This window comes from Periplaneta americana, chromosome 8 (genome assembly GCF_040183065.1).
Source record: "Periplaneta americana isolate PAMFEO1 chromosome 8, P.americana_PAMFEO1_priV1, whole genome shotgun sequence".
Lineage (NCBI taxonomy): Eukaryota > Metazoa > Arthropoda > Insecta > Blattodea > Blattidae > Periplaneta > Periplaneta americana.
The window spans coordinates 115,210,863-115,234,844 of NC_091124.1; the positions used below are offsets into that span (position 1 = coordinate 115,210,863).

Below are 23,982 nucleotides of genomic sequence, written 5' to 3' on the forward strand. Positions count from 1 at the left end.
GGCCGCGAAACCAGGTGGCCCGGGTTCGAATCCCGGTCGGGGCAAGTTACCTGGTCGAGGTTTTTTCCGGGGTTTTCCCTCAACCCAATACGAGCAAATGCTGGGTAACTTTCGGTGCTGGACCCGGGACTCATTTCACCGGCATTATCACCTTCATTTCATTCAGACGCTAAATAACCTAGATGTTGATACAGCGTCGTAAAATAACCTAATAAAATAAAAAAAATCATGAAACCTACCTAACTTTGGAGCAAACAGTGGCTCTCTCTCTCTCTCTCTCTCTCTCTCTCTCTCGAGAGAGAGAGAGTTTTTTCTGCTGGTAAAGACGCCACAGGTAAAAACACGGTTGAAAGCTGCTTTACCCAGTTCTCACTTTACCGAAAAATAGTTTCAAAAATTAATTTTTCTAAATTGTTTCTGCTTTGCAAGCTCTTCTACTCCAGGACAAAATATTAGTTAACTGTCCAATTTTTTCCAATAGTTAATCTAAACAATAATGTAGTTAAACTGAATGATAATTTTTGTAGATACGAGGTATCATTTCTTAGCCATCGATATATTGAATAGATATGGGCTCATTTTGACGGAATAAGTGAGCATGTGTTGTGTTCTCGTAACTGCCAACATCCGTGGAACAAGCTCCACGTTTCCGAACATCGGTCATTCCTAGGTTGATATAATTAATGATATTTTATACAATATTTAAAATGGCAACTCTCATTGCCCAGTCATATCCAATAAAATGGTGCCGGTCCTACTATTCGCTGATAATTGTGCTATGCTCCTTTTTCGTTTATTGGTCTACAAAATGCTATTAATGAAATATCGAATTAATGCACAAAATTGGACCTGAAAATAGACGGAAGGTAAACGAAAATTCTAATTTCTAAAAAGGGAAGTATATTAAGTAAAAGAGAGAAATGGTTTCTGAACAATAATTCCGTTGATTGTATTTATAAATCCATATATTTAGTCTAGGTGTTATATTATATGAGAAGGGTAATTGGGTGACGCAAAATGAAGCGGTATTCAATAAAGGAAATGGTACACTTATAGCGATAGTCAGGCGTTTGAATAAATGACAGAATATAAAGTAGAGAATAAAAAATATCAGTTTCAAAACACAAACCCTTTTCGAAATAATCATGAACACACTCCACCACAACAGGAAACCAGAAGATAGCGCGGGACCTTCATTAAGCTTTGGAAAATAAAGAACATCACTTCGAAACTAGTCAATCTCATATTAATAGCTACGGTAACACAGTAAATTATAAAGTTAATCAATGAGGACTGTGTTAAAAGTGTATACAGAACAATGAAGAAAGATAAAAGTTTTCTGGATCAACGGTAGTTTTGAGGCTACTAGGATGACTTTCGTCATTCGAATTTATGGCACTATAATCCTGGCTCATCTGTTCGTGCGACTTATATTTTCAATTTTTCATTCATACAAAATTTAGGTGATACGTACATTAAATAACACATAGTGATATTCTCAACCGAAGTGAGGGGGTTTTAAATCGATAGATGAAGATGAAGATTTCATTAACATATTGTGGATGTCTGACGAAACATATTTTCACCTCAGTGGTAGTCATTGAGGAAGGACTACAGAAGAAATGAAGTTACCTATATTTTTTACAGAGATACTGCTTTCATGACGTAGTGCAGAGGGCAGCCACTAGAGGGAACCCAAGAGTTGGAGCTTAATCTGAGACGATTCTAACCGGCGTCGGAGTTGTATCCGATGTGGCTTAGTGGATAAAGCATCAGCACGTAGAGCTGAAAACCCGGGTTCAAATCCCGGCGCCGGAGAGAATTTTTCTCCGTTCCATTACTCTTTCATCGTATGATGACGCAGAATATCTGCATGGAAATATCATATGTACTTCGGTACATTAAAATAATATATATGATATGCGTAAATCACTTCGTGATTTAAGACGGCGCTTATTCCGTCGGATCCCGACCAACTAGTCACTCATATCGAGTGCACCTCAGCACATGTGTGGACTTCGGTCCTGCGTTCATAGACATCTATGACGTAGTGCAGAGGGCGGCCACTAGAGGGAACCCAAGAGTTGGAGCTTAATCTGAGACGATTCTAACCGGCGTCGGAGTTGTATCCGGTGTGGCTTAGTGGATAAAGCATCAGCACGTAGAGCTGAAAACCCGGGTTCAAATCCCGGCGCCGGAGAGAATTTTTCTCCGTTCCATTACTCTTTCATCGTATCCTTAATTATGATTTGAAATAGTTACGCACTTGAAACTTTGGAAATGTGTAGTAGGGAATTATAAATTATCTACAGAAAGGTTTCTCCCAAAAGGACATCGTTTTCTAGTAATAAATAGCAGACTATGTACTTTATGATCTCACGCAGTATGTTACGATTTTGAAAAAATAAAATCTTCAGCGAATAACCAATTATTTATAATCGCCTCTTCCTCTGCTATACCCTGTTCATTACAGTAAAATTTCTCTTAACGGAACTTGGATTAACCGAAATCGGACTTATCCTAAACAATATAACAAAACCAGCCAATGTTTTGTTTATCTCTGCAATTAATATATTATTCATGTCCTATAGCATGGCTACAAATTTAAGTGTCAATGACCTCACAACAATGCTACATCTGTTTTCCATCTCCATCCCCCAAAACTTGATTTGTATAATTATATAATAACCGGGCGCTTTAAGTGAGCCGTTTTTTCACCCCCCTCTTCCTACCAAAGACGTTATATAGTATACTAGACTCACACAGAGCGCTGGCGTGCTGTCCAAAATTGAAACCAGTCTGCGCATGTTTACGCCGCCATGTTACTGGTAGAAACAGAGAGCTAAACACGATAGTGTCATATTGTCCTTTGTTTTGTCTCAGATGTTTTTAGTGAACAGTGTGAAAGTAATGTAAATTGATGTGATAATAGTGTGAATTTTGATTTTGTAAATATTATTATAGTTGATATGAAGTGATGTGCTTTATAAATAGTGAAAAATGGTGATTTCCTTTACGACGTATAAGTGCAATAACACGTGGCTCAGAGGGTCAGGAATTTCGTTTCACAAGTAAGTACAAACGCTTTAAAATAATAAAATTGAATTCTGAGGCTACATTGAAACTGTAACATATGTATATCTTAGATACCATAGTTGAAAAAGTTTATAATTAGGCAACAATCTGTCTTTACAGGTTCCCTTTGAAGAACCCGAGCTTGTTGTTATAATAAGAGACAAATTTGTGTCTTCACATTATGTAAAATTGTGTTCGTCTCATTTTAAAGGTACAGATTTTTGGGAGAGTAATGGAAATATAATTGTGAAAAATGATATACCCATCCCTGTTTAATTTTCCAAGCCATTTGCAAATGGTACGATATAATATTATCTCTGTTACAATATCAATATCATTCAATATCAATCAGTAGTTTACAACAATAAAGAATGCTTAATTGTTAGTACAAGTACGTATATCAGACTGTAGAGAAATCCCACTGAGTGAATTATTTAGACTTACATATCAGATGTTAAACACATTAGTGGACAGATAACGTATTGTTTTTATTATGTAAATGAATTTATCTGCAAGATAATAAACTTTCATTCAAAATCCATATATGACTCACTCCACGTCAAATCGCACAGCAACAAAACACGACCTTCTCGAAAATGGTCGAATTTTTTTTTTTTCCTGAATTCCAGACATCAAATAAGGAGACCCGTATTGTTTTATTTCCACACTTATTAATTATTTGTGTAGTTATGACTGTTTGAAATTACGCAACTTATGCGCGCACTGTTACATAAACTCAATTGGAACTCTGTGTCTACATATAATTGAGATTTGGGGTTTGGCGCATTTGAAAGACTAAATACAACACTTTTCATTACTTTAGGCTTATCACAAATAAATTTCAAATTTGGCCTAATTTTTTAATGATTTATTTTTCAAAGCAAAATTACTACGTTGAATAGCCAAGTTAAAAATCTGAAAAAATATAGACTTGTTCCCTGATGTATTATCTGTAAAATACTGCATTTATAAATGTGGGATCTGCACACATACATTTGTAACAATTTATTTTCCGGAGGCATGCACGCGCTCGCAATCCCCAGCTAATGAACTGCTTGTGGCCGTGGGCTAGAAGGCTGCATTCATTCATCAAATAATTAATACCTTAAGAAACAGTAAGTATCTTATCTAATTATCCTGCACATTGTGCGCACTTCCGTTTCAATTTAAATATCTTATCTAAAGTTATTTTATTATTGTTAGCTCAGCTAAGAGGGGAAGGAAGCCTTTCACAATGCTGTATGTTTATACTGTAATATAGTTAGGTGTTTAACGATAGCAAGGCTGCGTAAGGCAGTAAACTTTATGACAGTAAGCAGATGGCAGGAGACTAAATATAGAAGAGAAAAATAATCAGTCAGGGTTTGAATTTCACGGAGTGGCGTGAATTCTATACAACATCAATGACAGTAAAGATCGCGTAATATATAACAAGTGTTTAAATCCATTTGACCTTCCTAATCACGCTTTTAAAAAGAAAAGTACACTAAGATGCGTAAGTCGCGATTTATTGATAAAGCTCAATTTAAAAGAGTCTTTGAATATGCGAATATGTGATTCGTTCCGTAAAAACTATCAACTTCCGGATAGGTCAGGTGAAATGATATGTGAAGCCGGTAGTTCTTGTGATATTAATAAACATGAATCAAATGAAAGTGCGGATAGAGAAAGTGATTATCCCAGTTCTTCTTATAGCAGTTCTATGGATACAGCGCTAGAAATCAGTAATATTGAGGAATTAAACAAGAGTTTGATGTCAATAGAATCCCTTATCAAGAAAAGAAAACTACAACAAAAACTATACCCCCGTGAAAAGTTTCAAAAAGTAAAAGGCTCCCTAGCAAGTAAAGTTTTTCTCGTAGAAGATGCATCGTCATCCCTTCAAAAGTCGGCCATATTTTATTTTTGACGGAATGCAAAGAAAATGTACAACCTAAAAATTACATAGTTATTGCAGACTTTTCTGAAAATTATTCATTTGTAATACAAGATTCAGTACAAGGTGTGCATTGGAACAAATGCCAAGCCACAATACAGCCTTTCGTAGTATATTTCAAAGAAGATACTGAAATTCGTCACAAAAGTATTGTTGTCATCTCAGAAAGCATTAAACATGACACCGATTCCTTTCACTTTTTTCAATCCGAAGCAATCAATTTCTTAAACCAAGAATTCAACAATATGAAAAAAATCATCTACTTTTCCGATTGATCAAGTTAACAATGCAAAAACAAAATAGTACATTATGCAACGAGCCTATAATGATAGTAATTAAGACGCAAGTATGTTTGTTTATGAAACGAGCGCAAGCGAGTTTCATAATTTTCATACGAGCGTCTTAATTACCATTATAGGCAAGTTTCATACGACTTTTTATGCTCGACCATATTTCTAACTTTAAATTATTCAGAAGTATAGATTTTATTTGATCTGACAGAAGATCGGAAGTGACCTTGTTCATAGCTCTTGAATTGCGAGATGTGCGCAGACGCGAAAGTATTGATTTTTTCCGAGGAACAATAATGTCATTGACCTTGATGTAATGCAGAGAATGTATAACCTGGAAATTGATTTAGAATTGAAAAATGAGATGACAAATTGAATTTATTTGAATATTATTTACAATTAACGCTAATTATTATAGTAACAGAACATAACCTTCTGCGACAGTATTGGTTTTCCAGCCTCCGTGACGTTTCCCTCGTCTTTCGATTGCATATCCGAGAATAATCGAAAACCTGAACTTTAATGAATAGGTATACTTTAATGACATGCATTAAAGGACTGCTACCAGGTGTATAATTACTACATTTTGGCATGGTCGAGCATAAAGAATTTTAAAAATAACTGCTTACATGAAGACGATTATGGAATTAGCGCCGAATGACACTTCTTTGCAACGTCGCATGGTAAAGGTCCATGTGATAGCATTGGAGGAACTGTTAAAAGACTTGGCACGAGAGCCAGCCTATACATTGTACAAGATCCTATAACAACATAAAAAAAACTGTTTTGATTGGTCACAAACATCATTTCTAACGTGTCATTTATATTTTGTCCATTGAACAAGCACAAAAGCCACACTGAAAATTTGCAAGCCAGATACCACAATCTAAAACCAATAACTGGTACATTAAAATTACATTCTTTCATTCCGTTGTCAAAAACTGAAGATTTAGTAAAACAATTTTCTTTCAAGAAAGAAAGTAGGCGAATGAAAATTTAAACTGTAGTGTGAATGAAAACAAACGTTTAAAAAGCATAATGCACTAATATTTAAGATATCATAACAAGTAAATTAGCAGTGTTTCCTCGAGTGACATGATCCGTACTGGGTATAATGTTGCAACGTTTACTCGATCATCCAGCGCCGATAAACCTACCAGCGCGCTTCAACGCTTCCCGTCCACTGCTGCTACACCGACCGCTACACATTGTTTCGTAAGTAATTAAATTTCCATTAAACTATTGGAGATCCCATTGCAATTTTTTCTGGAATTATTAAGAATACTTCAGTGCACCTAGTAGGCATTTTTTAGATTTTTAATACGGCTATTTCACATAGATATCTAACTTTTAAAAATTGAATCATAAAAAAATATTTGTAATAATTTTATTAAAATTAGTTAGTAAATATTTAACAAAAGACAGTACTTTAAGCTTTTAAATGAATTTTTCAAAAAATTTTTAACATCAATATGGTCAGAAATATGACGCTTTAAATGTTGCATTGTGCGACATTTTTTAACGAATTTTAACATGCAATATTTTAAAAACATGTGAACTTAGGAGGAAATGAAAACACATTTGTTGGTTTATTAGACCCATAGAGTTGGTAAAATAATATACACGCAATCAGAAATATAAAGGTCAAAATTTGTATAATTTTGTGCGATTTGACGTGGAATGACTCATATGGATAAATAAATATACAGATAATAAATAAATAAATAAATAAATAAATAAATAAATAAATAAATAAATAAATAAATAAATAAATAAATAAATAAATAAATAAATAAATAAATAAATAAATAAATAAGTAATTGAGTGAGTGAGTGAATGAGTGAATGAGTGCATGAGTGAATAAATAAATAAATAAATAAATAAATAAATAAATAAATAAATAAATAAATAAATAAATAAATCTATACTAATAATAAATCTGTAGCCGAAATTTTTCTGGTAATTTTCGATTTTCCAAAAATAATTGGTCCTAACTTATATAATTAACCACCCTGAAACCGAAAATCGCTTTTTTGAAATTTTTGTTTGTATGTCTGTCTGTATGTTTGTTACCTTTTCACGCGATAATGGATGAACGGATTTCGATGAAAATTGGAATATAAATTATGTTCATTGTAACTTAGATTTTAGGCTATATGGCATTCAAAATACATTATTTAAAAGGGGGGGTTATAAGGGGGCCGGAATTAAATAAATCGAAATATCTCGCTTATTATTGATTTTTGTGAAAAATGTTACATAACAAAAGTTTCTTTAAAAATAATTTGCGATAAGTTTTATTCCTTGAAAAATTTTGTTAGGACTGATATTTAATGAGATAAATGAGTTTTAAAATTAAAATAACTGCTATCTAAGGACGTACAATGAAATAAAAAACAAATGACTTCGTCTATAAGGGGCCTTGGACGGCAACAATCGAAAGCTATTAAAGATAACCTACAGAGAATGTTTCTGTGTTTGTATGAAGTAATATCGGAAGCTAAATTAACCGATTTGTATAATTGATTATTATTTCACCATTGGAAAGTGTAGTTTCTCTAGATGGACATAATGCTATAATGTTATTACAGTAACTTCTGATATAATATAATATAATATAATATAATATAATATAATATAATATAATATAATATAATATAATATAATATAATATAATATAATATAATATATGTAATATTATATAATATAATTTCAGTTATTTGAAGGGTTCAGAACCATAGTGGACCAAACGCCATTTACTGAATACGTAGAAAACAAGGATTAAAATAAAGTTATTACCATAATTCAATGGAAACCTAGAACAAGTAAAATAAAGTATACACATTAAATCTAAATGATGTCAATGTTCATTAAACTATAGTTGCATGTAATAAAAATTATAAACATGTTAAAGGAATTGTCATTGCACCAATGAGTGGTCTCTGGACCAAAATGATCTCATTTTAATTATTTGGGTGCAATTTAAATTAAGTAACATATTAAACGATTTATCCTTCTATCAAACACGAATGTTCCCTGGATCAAATGTCCTATGTTAATTATGTAATTACTTTATATTTATTTCTAACGGGTGCAGCGGAGCGCACGGGTACGGCTAGTAAATAAATAAATAAATAAATAAATAAATAAATAAATAAATAAATAAATAAATAAATAAATAAATAAATAAATAAATAGCTAAGGAGGGAGGTAGGATATGATGGTAGAGACTGGATTAACCTTGCTCAGAATAGGGACCAATTGCGGGCTTATGTGAGGGCGGCAATGAACCTCCGGGTTCCTTAAAAGCCAATAAGTAAGTAAGTAAGCCTTTGTGAACTTATGAATCAGGGTTTACCTATAAATAACTCTTTTACATTTTGCCGGATATATCTTATTAAAAAAAAGTAAGGAATGGCATCTTATTGATATTACATATGTGCATAAAAATTATGTACCATCACTCCGGAAGCAATGATAATATATCTATTTTATTTATTTAAAATAACAAAACAATGTGTAAAAAAATCCACACATAAAAAGTATGTTTTTTTTTTATTTTGCATAAAGTGATTATATTTAGTTTTTAGGTCTTCACGTTACCTATTGTTTGCAATGTATTAGGTACGGTACCGGTACTTTCTATAATTGATAGCATTCCCTTTATTAATTGAAGAATGAATTCAATGTAATTTGGCTACCTTTGCGCATTATATTTTGCCAGATTACTTATGTCCTGTGGTCTAGAAGTACCGGTAATATAATTTCCGATTCTCTAAAACTTAACAGGTCTATACTGATTATCACATACTTATTGCACTTAAGAATTTGATTATAATAAGAACTGGTGTAATCAAGGTGCATATATTTGTCTTGTGATCTAAGAGTAATGTATATTAATATAATTTTAGAATCTCTGAAACCTAACAATATGCTGATTATCGTAAAATTATGCATTCTATAATGTGTATTGTGTAGGCCTATTTAAGGATGTATGGGCATGTTTTCTATCAATTGCTGCGTACGTATTTTCTTTTCTTTAATGCTCTGACACATATCAATGAAACTTTGAATATGTTTATTTCGTCCTAATTTTACGTTAAACATCGAAAATGGCCATAATCATCATCACAGCTTTAAATTGCGTGATTTACGTACTGCTATGATGCGTCTGCTCTGTCCACACCTGTGGAGTAACGATTAGCGCGTCTGGCCGCGAAACCAAGTGGCCCGGGTTAGATTCCCGGTCGGGGAAAGTTACCTGGTTGAGGTATTTTCCGGGATTTTCCCTCAACCCAATATGAGCAAATGCTGGGTAACTTTCGGTGCTGGACCCCGGACTCATTTCACCGGCATTATCACCTTCATCTTATTTAGACGCTAAATAACCTAAGCTGTAGATAAAGCGTCGTAAAATAGCCTACCAAAAATGAAAATAAATAAAAAAATAAAGCGTCTGCTCTCCAACAACATGCGGAGAGCGCAGTGTTCAATTTGCCCCGGTTTGCTCGTTCTGCGCAACCGAGACTGTAGGGGCTTGCTCCCTACAGGATTATGTTGTATGCATTCGAGGAAAGTTTAAACTTTCTCATTCATTTTAGTTGTGTTGCAGTTATCGCGTTATCGGAAAGTCTTATTTTTTAGTCATGCGAATGGAATGTCAAATAAAATTATTATTGAATGTAAAATTGATGTGCAATTGCAATATTAAATTCATGTAATTTTTGGTCATAATTTACATGCTCCGCCCCATTTATTTCGGATAAAAGGTATTCTACTGTATATATTTTACAAGAACTAGCAATCTTACCTGCCACCAACGAAGACGTAATCAGGGCAACACTGACGCCTAGAGCAATCCACCCATTTGTCATCAGGTCCTTTGCATTTGTAACGTGTAATAATCATGTTGTCCGAAGGACATTGTATAGGTTCTGTCCTGGAATGAAAGAACATTTCACTTTTTAGTAACATAGTTGATACCATTTATTCTAACAAGTCTTCTCTCAAATTTATTGCATGCATCTAAGCACAAGGGAATTCAAAATTGAACTGGCACTTTCAGAAATATAGCCATTGTAGAACTTCCTTAGTAGTAATCATCCTTAATATCTCATGTATAGCATAGACAATTTCATCTATGATATTATATAATATTTTCTTTCAATCCAAGTTTTCTTTTCCTCCAGATATGTTGTAGGTAATCTATATTTTCCAGTGTTGCGGGATTTAATCCATTAATCTATCAATTTCTGTTGTAAGATTAATCGATCAAAAACATTTAATCGAATAATCGAGTCGATTAAAACTAATCGGTTGTAGTTGATATTAATTATTATTTTGTTAATACAAACTCATACTAAAATTCCGACAATATTTCTCCCTCGGAAATTGCTTACTTAAAAGCACAATAGTACTGTTATTTTCTAATTGTAAACCAGGTAGGGAAAATCTTTGTACAAACACTTCAGAAAGAGATGGAGATATGGGGACTGTGACCTAGTCTACCTCTATTGAAAGTTGAAACACAATGCGAAACCCTTATTAAGTTTTATGGTTTTCTAAGAAAACTTCCACCTTGTTGTCAGCTCATCTTCCTAGCATATGAAATACATACTTTTCTGGGATTCGTCCCCCTCATCCCTTATAAAATAGCCATGTTTACGCTGTGTGCAAGTGACAGCGTAACTATCTTCTTCTTTTTCTAATATCTGGTAATTCGGTTTACAATAGGGACCAGTCTTCTGTTTCGACCGCTGTACTTTTGCAGGTGCTTGCAATTTCTTACTGAGTTTGTATATGACGGTTGTGTGTTTAGTTTGATAAAGAAAAAAAAATCAGTTTTCTATGGACTGTGAAAAGTGTAAACTCCATTATGTCATATGAGAATCTGAGAGGTAAACTCGGTGAAACGTTTGGATTTAAATTGAGCGATCGTGGAGAAATGCTTGACAGAAAAAAGTTTTTTTTTTTTCGTGTTTAGTGATGCAGGAAACATTGCTACTAAACATAGAGTGGCACTTAATTCGGAGCATGTGAATGACTCACAAGTATAAAATCATAGATGAAGCAGTATTAACTAGGTGAGTCTTCATACTTTTTGTTACTTATGTTTGTCTCAAAAATTCCCGGAGAAATTGACACAATAAATTATAAGCCTCATAATAAATACGTTAGTAAGTAATTAAAATAATTGTTTTGTAATATAATGATACAATATATATATTGTATATATACAGATATACAACGTTTAATACTTATGCTTATCACCAAACACAAGTTAAATTTAACAATAGTTGTGTATTACGGTATATTAAAAGATTTTTCAACTCGATCAAAACTCGATTATTCTATTGATTAATCGATTAAATTCAAATAGTTAATCGATTAAATACTTTGATCGATTGACAGCACTAATATTTTCAGATTAGGTTTATGTTTGAATGTGTTTCCTAACACTTAAATGTCCACTTTCGTCACAAATAGATTGCACTACCTAAACTGTGCGCCTGCACATATGTTGAAAGTATAACGAATGAAAATACAAGTTTCAGTCGCTGGAAGAGCAATTTTAAATCAGGAAAGAAGTTACTGTAAAGAATATGAATCTATGTTGAGAGTCTAAAATCAGTCATTCGAAGATATTGGTCATCGCTTACAAAGATAATTTAATTCCAGGAATGAATTACTCCTAACAGAATTGTTTTCACCCAGGCGCATGATTAATAATACAGTTTACAGAACTATTTGCTATCGGTATTTCTTCAGTTTTTTTTTCTTTTTTTTTTTTAGCTTTAACATCTGTTGTCATATACCGTGTTTAGATTCTGTGGTTGTAGTAGTAGTAGAGGAGAGTTGATCGAAACGGGATACTTAACACGGAATCTTGTATATTTCCTGTTGAAGTGATAGGAAACAATTCAATTTTTACTTATGAATCCACTATTCTATGTGCTTTCATAATACATTTTGATTTTCACTTCTAATGATATAGCTAAAGTGAGAAAACAATTTTCTTGGAAAGTGCGCAAGTATCCCGTTTTGGCCGACTAGCTGGGTAAAAGAGGATACTTATTTAAAATAAAAGCAAATATTGTTAAGGAACTGAAAAAATGTATAAATGCATAATAAACACACCAAAAAATGTTTTGCATTACCTGTCAACCAGACCTTCAATAAAAGATAAAAAGAAGGAAAGCTAAGGAATGAAAATGTATTTATTTTTAACAGTTGATAAAAAATAACAGTTTACTTACTTACTTACTTACAAATGGCTTTTAAGGAACCCGAAGGTTCATTGCCGCCCTCACATAAGCCCGCCATCGGTCCCTATCCTGTGCAAGATTAAGCCAGTCTCTATCATCATACCCCACCTCCCTCAAATCCATTTTAATATTATCCTCCCATCTACGTCTCGGCCTCCCTAAAGGTCTTTTTCCCTCCGGTCTCCCAACTAACACTCTATATGCATTTCTGGATTCGCCCATACGTGCTACATGCCCTGCCCATCTCAAACGTCTGGATTTCAAGTTCCTAATTATGTCAGGTGAAGAATACAATGCGTGCAGTTCTGTGTTGTGTAACTTTCTCCATTCTCCTGTAACTTCATCCCGCTTAGCCCCAAATATTTTCCTAAGCACCTTATTCTCAAACACCCTTAACCTATGTTCCTCTCTCAGAGTGAGAGTCCAAGTTTCACAGCCATATAGAAGAACCGGTAATATAACTGTTTTATAAATTCTAACTTTCAGATTTTTGGACAGCAGACTGGATGATAAGAGCTTCTCAACCGAATAATAACACGCATTTCCCATATTTATTCTGCGTTTAATTTCCTCCCGAGTGTCATTTACATTTGTTACTGTTGCTCCAAGATATTTGAATTTTTCCACCTCTTCGAAGGATAAATCTCCAATATTTATATTTCCATTTCGTACAATATTCCCGTCACGAGACATAATCATATACTTTGTCTTTTCGGGATTTACTTCCAAACCGATCGCTTTACTTGCTTCAAGTAAAATTTCCGTGTTTTCCCTAACCGTTTGTGTATTTTCTCCTAACATATTCACGTCATCTGCATAGACAAGAAGCTGATGTAGCCCGTTCAATTCCAAACCCTGCCTGTTATCCTGAACTTTCCTAATGGCATATTCTAAAGCGAAGTTAAAAAGTAAAGGTGATAGTGCATCTCCCTGCTTTAGCCCGCAGTGAATTGGAAAAGGATCAGATAGAAACTGACCTATACGGACTCTGCTGTATGTTTCATTGAGACACATTTTAATTAATCGAACTAGTTTCTTGGGAATACCAAATTCAATAAGAATATCATATAATACTTCCCTCTTAACCGAGTCATATGCCTTTTTGAAATCTATGAATAACTGATGTACTGTACCCTTATACTCCCATTTTTTCTCCATTATCTGCCGAATACAAAAAATCTGATCAATAGTCGATCTATTACGCCGAAAACCGCACTGATGATCCCCAATAATTTCATCTACGTACGGAGTTAATCTCCTCAAAAGAATATTGGACAAAATTTTGTACGACGTCAAATAACAGTTGTTGACAAAATAATAGCAATGGTGTGGATGGCCAAATGGAAATTCAGTATTGGCTGGAGTACCAAATCTCTATCCTAGCAACTTCAATAGAGTGTAGTGCTTCCTCTTGCATTGATAATGCTTGGACTCTTCGTGGCATACTGCCTACCACCACATTTATCAACTGTTAATCCATTGTGTCCCATTCTTCAACAGCAATTCTGCATATGTATTCGAGATTGCGTGAGGGTTCAGGGCGCGCAAGAATGGCTCTCTTTGGTTGATCCCAGACATGCTCAATTGGATTGATGTCTGGAGAACATGCGGGCCATTCAAACCTGGCAATTCCTTCACGATTATGGAAGTCATTGATAACAGCCGCACGATGGATTCTGGAATTATCGTCCATAAACATGAATCCTTTTCCAAAGTGCTGATTAAACGGTGCTACTATGGCTTGAAGAATGTTGTCCTTATACTGTGGAGCCCTCAGCATTCCTTGGATCGACACCAATTGTGTCCGTGACCTCACATAATGCCACTCTAAAAAACATCACTGACCCACTACCTTGCTGCATTTGATTGTAGAGGTGTCTGAGTCGTGCAGCATTACCTGATTCTCTCCACACACGTTGTCGATGATTATCTGGCACAAGGCATATTCGGCATTCGTCCGTGAAGAGAACTTTGTGCCAATTTTGTACAGTCCATTGGTGATGATTTCTTGCCCAGGTGTAAGGTTGTCCATGGTGCCTAGGTGTAAGAGTTGCGCCTCGCCATGGACGTCTGGAGTGCAGTCTGCTATCATGTAATCGGTTTCGTACAGTCTGATTGGATATGCGTCTCCCTGTCGCAGTTTGAAAGTCATTGTTAATCATGCCAGCAGTATTCTCAGCGTTTCTCGTGGCAATAATTCGCACATATCGGTCATCACATTCTGTTGTTGCACGTGCAGCGACCACTACGAGGCATGTCGTCGACATTACCTGTGTTTCGAAAGCGATTCCAGGTTCGTACCACATCACTCTGGTTCAATCCTAAGCGGCTCGCTACTTGCCTTGAAGACAGTCCTTCCTGACATGGAGAAACAATCCTCGCACGGTTGAAGTTCGTAATTGACCGCCTTGCTATTGTTCAATCTCTTTAGAAAGAAATAAAACTGTTTTATCCTGAGTTATTCGCTGAGAGATGAGATTTCTTGCACTTCTGTTTACATCTGTTTACTTTTTCAGTCGGTTTCTAGGGTAGACGTCTACTGTTTCTCAACATTGTTTACGTTTTTCAGACAGTTAAAAGGATAGCTTTCAAATGTTTTTATGGATATTTCTTGAAGTGGAGCGTAAATACCACTTCTACAGGTGATGCAAAACTTTTTTTGATGTATTAGTAGTACTAAAATATGTATATGGGCTTAAATGAAGAATATCACATTATTATACGTAAGGTCTATCATGTTTGTTGACATTGATTCATAGTCCTATTGCAGAATTTTTCATTTACAAAACTTACAGTAGAATTATTCGCAGTCTTCCGATTCTATACTACTGCACGCCTGATGAGCCCATTCTTGCATTGAGTACACTTATTTCACCATCCCTCTTCAGATTTTGAATTAGAGAAGAGGTGATTACAATAAATGCACGCCTCGTCGTTTTCTTCATCCTCTTCTTCCTAACACTGTCATTGTTGGTTGTCATAGCGAGAACATATTCAATTCAGAATTTAAAGTGAAATCCCAAATATGCAATGCACGTTGGATAAAACGGGATACTATCCCGTTTTGCCAAACAATAGGGTATCCTGTTTTGTCCGACTAGGAGTTGTAAAGAAAAACAAGGCGTCACAACAAAACGGTAAAAGCTGCAGCGGTTTTCTTTACAAAGAATTAAAGACTAATAATGTTTTATTTATATAAGAGACTTACCTCTTCAACTCTGCAAATTTAATCCCAGAATGTGCCAATTAAAATCAGTCGAAACAATTTAGTTAAGCAGCTGATTTTAAACTTTTCTCTACACAACAAAAATTAACGTGTTCGTTCTGCATGTGAGCACTGCATAATGTCCCCTTATAGTGTAAGAACAAAATCCTCGCATCATTTGGTAAGTTGCAGCACTTTCCAACGAAATAAGTTGGGTATCCCGTTTTATCATACCCTCCTGTTTTACCGAACTCTCCCCTAGTAGGGTTTAAGAAGGACGCGTCAGCTACTATGGCTATTTGCGCCCTTATCTAAAATTCTTAATATAACAAAGATATAAATAATATAATAATCAGAGTGTTAAAATAACTAAAAAGCGTTGTCACGGTAAAACGAGGCACACAAATGCAGTATACATAAGGTGATTTCTACACAATCATAAAAGTGAGCAATTCTACGACCCTAGGCGGTATTCAAAACGAACAAATAAAACAATAAAACTAAGACCACCAGAGATAAATTGTGAATAATATTTTAAAAACAATAAAATTTTATAAAATATTCGGATGTATAAAGTCTGAAATGTCAACAATGTAAAATCAAATATAAAACAACAAATTTAACCTCCGGATGTAAAGGGTCCGGAGGATAAGCAAAACGGATCAATAAAAAACTAAATCACCTTATCCAAACCTGTATTCAATAAAAATCTCAGAACTGCATTTGTACAATTAAAATCATTTTCTAGAGCGTCACGTAGTGTCGGCCGAATTCCATATTGCCTGCGGGCATGGTCATACTTTCTGCAACGCAATAAATAATGTTCCACCGTAAGTGGAACACGGCACATATCACACTCCGGCTGAGGCTCGCCACGTAGGAGATGGCCATGTGTCAGATGACAGTGGCAAATCCTCAACCGGGTGAGTAAAATCTCCTCGTGTCGTGACGCTCTTGTGGATAAATCCCAAACTCGAACAGTATTCTTTATATTTCGTAATTTGTTTCCCTCTTGTGCAGAACATTCTCCTTCCCATTGCCACCATATTTTATATTTCAAGTAATTTCGAATATCCTGCCACCTCTCGCGCCAATATACCAGAGAGTCATTCAGTGCGCCAGCCCTGGCTGCAGCATCCGAGGCCTCATTTCCTGGAATCCCTACATGACCAAGAATCCACACTACTCCAATCTCATAATCAGAGCTAAGGAGAGGGTGGAAGAGCTCCTGAGTTCTTAAGACAAGCGGATCATCACAATTAAAAGACTGCAAGGACTGGATTGCACTTAAAGAGTCGGAACAGATAAGGAATCTGGCCCGAGGTTGCCTAATTAAAAACAATAAAGCTCTGTAAAAAGCATAGAGTTCAGCAGTAAAAACACTGGTATATTGGCTTAGTCTGTATTTATATATCTCTCCATCTGTGACGAAGGAACAACCAACACAATTATTTATCCGGGATCCGTCAGTAAAAACTAATGAATAATTCGGATATTGTGATAAAAGTTCACTAAAACGAAGTCTATAAACAAAAGCTGGCGTAAAATTCTTAAAACATCGGCTCAGACTTACATCAAACATGGGACGTGGCATAATCCACGGTGGAGTGGTGGTATAGCTACTCCAGTGTGCGAACTGATGGTAGATGTATATCCAGCTCAGAGAGCAGTTCACGAAACCTCAAACCTGCTGGACGAAGTCTCCGTGGATTTTCACTGTATTGGCCATAAATAGACGAGTGATGGAAAGAGTTGTAAGAATTATGCTCAGGCTGCGAGCGAAGCTTAACAGCATATGAGCAGAACAAGATATTACGTCGCCGATACAGTGATGGTTCTCCCGCTTCACAATAAAGAACTCGCTATCCGACTCGTTCGGAAGGCCCCTGTAGAAAGTCGTATCCCATGGTGATGGATAGTATCTAAAAGACGTAATTTAGGTTTATTTGCTGAGCCATAAATAAAACACCCATAATCCAGCTTTGATCGTATAAGAGTTTGGTAAAGGCGTAAAAGCACTGTACGGTCTGCATCCCAGCGAATCCCTGAGAAAAGGCGTAAAATGTTTAAGGATTTCTCGCAACGCCTTCTCAAATCACGTATATGCGCTTCCCACGTTAATTTATAATCAAAGATATGGCCCAAAAATCTCGCAGTGTCTGTATATTGCAACTCCACTCCATTAAGACGCAGTTCAGGATGTGGATGAAGTCCACGTTGGTTTTAAAAGTGGACACACTGCGTCTTCTAAGTGGAGAACTTAAAGCCATTGCGAACAGCCCATTCTGATAGTACGTTGATGACTAACTGCAAATGTTGACCGACGGATGGAAGATATCGGGAACTGTAATATAAACTGAAGTTATCAACGTACAAGAGAGAAGATACTCGGTCACCCACACAGTGGGAAATTCCATTGATCGCAATGCAGAAAAGAAGAACGCTTAATACAGACCCCTGCGGAACGCCGTTTTCTTGGAGATGTTCGTTAGAAAGTGTGGTGCCTACTCGAACTCGGTAATACCGCTCTGCCATGAACTTCGCAATAAACATTGGTAGACTACCACGAAGTCCCCAATCATGCAGAGTTTGCAGAATTCCATACCACCATGTGGTATCGTAAGCCTTTTCTAAATCAAAGAAGACCTCCACAAGATGTTCCTTCTTGAGGAAAGCATCTCTAATAGCGGTCACTAGCCGAACAAGATGGTCTGCGGCGGATCTGTGCTTAGGAAAACCACATTGGATATTAGATAATTGGTTTTCCGATTCGAGTACCCACATAAGGCGTTTGCTTACCATTCTTTCCATAACATTGCATACGCAGCTGGTGAGATAAATTGGTCTGTAGCTTCCAGACAAAGAAGAATCCTTTCCCGGTTTCTGGACGGGGATTACAATGGCGGAACGCCAAGCAGATGGAAAGACCCCCTCAGTCCAGATTCTGTTGACATTGCCAGAAAAAAAAGGATTTTCCAGCTGGCGGAAGATGGCGAAGCATGCGGTTATGGATGTTATCAGGACCAGAGGAGGTGTCAGGGGATGTGTCTAGTGCCGCCTCCAGCTCCTCGGATGTGAACGGTGTATTGTAATACTCTGTGTTATCTGATATAAAATTGAGGTTTCGCTTTTCCGCAGCATCTTGTATTTTTAGAAATTCCGGGTCATAATTCTTTGAGCTGCTAATGTGTGCGAACGAGGTAGCGAATATTTCTGCAATTTCTATTGGACTGGTGGTCGTTACTCCATTGTCTAATATTCCCGGAAATACAGAACTACGTTTCCCCATTATTCGACGGACTTTGTCCCATACGATGATAGATGGGACATTCCTTTTCATTGAATTGACGTAGTTTGTCCAGGACGTCTTCTTAGCATCGTACACAGGGCGACGAGCTTTTGCTCGAAGACGTTTAAACTGGACAAAATTTTCTTGGGTCGGATGGTGCTCAAATTGGCGTAAGGCACGTCTCCGGTCTCGGATTGCATCTCTGCAGGCATCCGACCACCAGGGGACAGTGACGCGTTTTGGCCTGCAGGACGACCGGGGATAGATAATTCCGCTGACTTTATAACCACATTTGAGAAATGGTCTACTGCGGAGTCCACACTTTCATGTCCGTTATCATCAAATGATATGGACTCCGAAAATCCGACCCAGTCCGCCTTTTTAATAACCCAGTTTGGAGAGCGAGATTCCGCAGAACGTAAGGCGGACATACGCATTCGGATGGGGTAGTGATCACTACCATGTAGGTCGTGAGTCACAGACTATTCGAAATGCGTGGACAAAATTGGGCTACAAATGGAGATATCTATCATGGAGTGTGTACCATAAGCCAAGGAGAGGTGTGTTGCTTCCCCTGATTTCAGGGTAAGAAGATTTAGACGGGTATATATCTCTGCTATTTTATTTCCTCTGTCGTCATCTGAATTTGAGCCCCAAGAGTGGTGGGATGCATTGAAATCCCCCACTAAGAGATATGGTGCAGGTACCTGCGAAAGAATATGTTGAATTTCAAGCACTGTAAAAGGTGTATCTGGGGGCATATAAACGGAGACTATTGAAAACTGTATGGTAGGTAAAGTTACTCTAGTAGCTATGCATTGATGAGGACTGTTAATGTTGAGAACAGAGGAAAAGGTAATTTGGCGGAGAAGGAGGGCACAACCTCCGTTAGCACGAATACCGGCAAGATGGTCATACCGGTAAACATTGTATCCCGGAATTTTTAGGGAATGTTCAGGTCGGAGGTGTGTCTCCTGTAGACATAAAATAGCAGGGTTCTCAGGATATATCAATTGCTGTAGTTCTGTATATCTGCTGCGTACACCGTTCACATTCCACTGTATGATATCAGTTATTATGTGGATCTAAATAATCATGGTGGCTTTACGGGTGATTCTCTTTTCTTATCTTTTCTATGATTTCGTGCCATTGACTGAGACTGCTTAGCCTTCGACCATGGGGATTCACTCACAGATCGCCGCACGCCCGATCGTGATCTTGATCGAGACCGTGATCTTAGTTATGAACACTATCTACAACAAAATTCTGGATCATCATCCGTTAAACTTATGAATGGAGAGAATGTATCTGTCAACATAATACAGTACCTGCAGACGAAGAAGTCGTTATGGTACGAGTGCTCAACATACTACCGGAAGTGTCCAATGAAAGAATACGAAACGTGCTACAGAAGTATGGGAAAGTGCACCATGTAGAAAATGAAAAGTGGTCATCAAAATTTCGATATAATGTCTATACTGGGATATTCATAATACACATGATATTAAACAAGGTTATACCTTCGTCGATTGTAATGGCCGGTCACGAAGCCTATGTAACTTATCCTGGGCAGAAACTTATGTGTTTTTCTTGTGGAAGTACAGCTCACATACGGCAAGCTTTTCCTAATAGCAATATAAAAGCGCCTATGACGGTACAATCTCGAATACGTCTTACACTGAGTGAGTGACTTCTACTAGTGCTTCCACAGCAACGACAACTCCTACTGTGACTAGGCCTAGTGTTTCATCTGAAAATGAGACTGATAGTTTATCCGAAAAACAATCATCTACTGGTATTTCTGATACAAAATTAATGCACGAGAGTAATACATTGGGTAGTAAGAATAAAGGTTAAGTACTTTCTCAAGGTTTATACTTATGAGTATGAGCACTTCCTTTGATTATATACTCGTAACCATTAGAACATACTCATTTTCGTAAGAATAAAGACATTCTATCTAACGCGAATATATACTCATCTCTACAGCCTTCTTGATAGTTGAAACGTTAGCATATACTCGTGTTTCCTATCCTCTTTGACCACATTGCACCGTGATGCTCAGTTTCTTTTATAGACTTTCACATGCTATCGGCATGTTGTTTGTGTTTTGCAAATAAAATTAATTAATTAATTAAATAAATAAAATAAATTAATAATTAAATTAATTAATTAAATAATTAAGTAAACAAATAAAATAAATAAATTACATAAAGAAATATGTAATGAAATAAATAAATTATTAAATAAATAAAATAAATGTATGAAATAAGTAATTAAATAAATAAATTAAATAAATAAATGGAATAAATAAAATAAATAAATAAAATAATTAAATAAATAAAGTAATTAAATAAATAATTAGACGAATAAATTAAATAGATAAATAAAATAAATAAATTAAATACATTAAATAAATTAGATAATTAAATAGATAAATAAATAAATTAATTAAATACATTAACTAAATTAATTAATTAAATAAGTAAGTAAATAAATAAACAAACATGAAAGAGAGAGTTAATCATATAAGTGATGTTAATAAAACAGGAAAAAAGAAAATAGTACTGGGAAATCGTCATTACGGGATGTTGGATAGAGATTACAATTCATTTGTAGAATTCCAGTTATGCTAATTGTATTTATTATTATTATTATTATTATTATTATTATTATTATTATTATTATTATTATTATTGTTATTATGCAGTTATATATATATAATTTTAAAGTTACAAGTAATTACATTTTGCAATTCAAATTTTACAAAATAAACTGTGCAGCTATTCTGTATGACTGATCAGTCATACAGAATAGCTGTACGTAACGATCCCAACAGTAGGTTTTTTCCTTTCTCTCCTTCCTTCCACCTGAAGACGAAGGGAGTACCACCCTTCGAAACGTTGTGTCTTAATTTTTTTATTGTGACAACCAGCAATGGAAAAAGTCCAAACCCCTCACCTAAACATTAATGATCCACCATTGCTTTCCAACCCCTCATTTAGATCAACTGTAAATTTTAATAATAATTCCTCGCTCATAAAACTCTATGCAGTGAAACGTTTTTTAATGGAACATGATGTTGATATTCTTTTCCTTCAAGAGGTGTCCACTGTAGATTTTTCGTCCTTATATAATTATACATCATATGTGAATATAGGTACTTCTCGCTTACTAGAGCTGAAATTAATCTCTAGTCAGTTGTACAACATCCGTCTGGTAGAGGTATTTGTGGACGTTTCAATGGATATGGTTTTGTTAATATTAAATTTATGCTTTTTCAGATAGCAATAAACGGCAAGAGGAATGAATTTTTTCAAACGTATGTTCCTTATCTTATACGTTCCCTGAATGATGCTTATGTGTTTGGAGGTGATTTTTACTGTGTACTCCGTCCACAAGATTGTATGGGAGAGTACCGATCCAGCAATACACTACAGTGTTTGGTGACAGGACTACAAATGAGTGATGCCTGGTTAATGAGGCATAATGATGTTGGTTATACATATGTGGCTAGCAATTCTGCTGCTAGATTAGATCATTTTTACATTCATCGCTCGATAGCGCCAAGTGTCCGGCGAATTAAGATCATTCCTGTAGCCTTTTCTTATCACTCAGCTGTTATAATGCATATTGAAATGAATATGTCGTTTTTCATCTTTTGACGTCCATACTGAAAAATGAACACAAGGTGTCTTCAAAGCCCACAAGTAATGGAAGACTACAGCATTTGTGGACTGAATGGTCGAAGAAGAAATCCGAATATCAAAATGCAGTAAATTGATGGGAATACTTTATTAAATCCCAATTAAAGAATTATTTCCAAAGACAAACTTATCTTCAATATCATGCCGATGAACAGACCCTTAACTTCTATCATCAATGTCTGCTCGACGTGCATCATAGTTCCATGTCACTCTCATAACGACGCACTCAACTCAACAAATATAAAGCCAAAAATTTTGGGAATTCTTAGACAGCGAATGAAGAGCTTAAAAATTCGAAGCGGTCTAATCCCTCCCATAACAGACGAAAGAATAAACCTCTTCCTTCTTATACGGACGCATAAAAGAAAACGCTCTGCCATGATCAGAAAAATTCAAGACAACACAGGCCAACAATATAATACACAACATGACATAAGTAACGCTTTTCTGCTGCATTTTAGCATTATTTTTCAAGAAAAATCCCACAATTCCTCTTCTCTACGATATTTTGATTCAGTAAAGATCACAACTGTATCAGAAGAAGAAAACTTTTTGCTTGAACAGCCGGTCACTAAGGAAGAAGTTTATACAGCGCTTTGTCGATGTAAGCGTTCAAAAACACCCGGAATTGATGGAATTCCTCTCTAATTAAGGAGGAGTTAACAATAGTGATAAATGCAATTCTACATCGGAAGAAACTCTATGCATCGGAACAGAAAGGTATTATTGTTCTTATTAAGAACATGATTACAGGCCTATTACATTGCTCACATCTATACTAATAATAAATCTGTAAGCGAAATTTTTCTGGTAATTTTCGATTTTCCAAAAATAATTGGTGTTAACATGTATAATTAATCATCCTGAAAACGAAAATCGCTTTTTTGAAATTTTTGTTTGTATGTCTGTCTGTCTGTCTGTCTATCTATCTGTCTGTCTGTCTGGATGTTTGTTACCTTTTCACGCGATAATGGCTGAACGGATTTCGATGAAAATTGGAACACAAATTAAGTTCGTTGTAACTTAGATTTTAGGCTATATGGCATTCAAAATATTTTATTTAAAAGGGGGTTATAAGGGGGCCTGAATTAAATAAACCGAAATATCTCGCTTGTTATTGACTTTTGTGAAAAATGTTACGTAACAAAAGTTTCTTTAAAAATGATTTCCGATAATTTTTATTCCAGGCAAAATTTTGATAGGACTGATATTTAA

General features: G+C 35.5%; 1 protein-coding gene across 2 annotated transcripts in view; it reads right to left on the reverse strand.

Moving 5' to 3' along the window:
• The window catches only part of LOC138704968 (collagen and calcium-binding EGF domain-containing protein 1-like), a 181,526-nt gene that overhangs the window by 111,824 nt on the left and 45,720 nt on the right, over window positions 1-23,982 (reverse strand). For both annotated transcript variants that reach the window (XM_069833449.1, XM_069833450.1), the window contains exon 3: window positions 10,112-10,240. In XM_069833449.1, coding sequence (XP_069689550.1) covers window positions 10,112-10,240 — 129 coding nt within the window. The remainder of the gene's footprint in view (window positions 1-10,111; window positions 10,241-23,982) is intronic.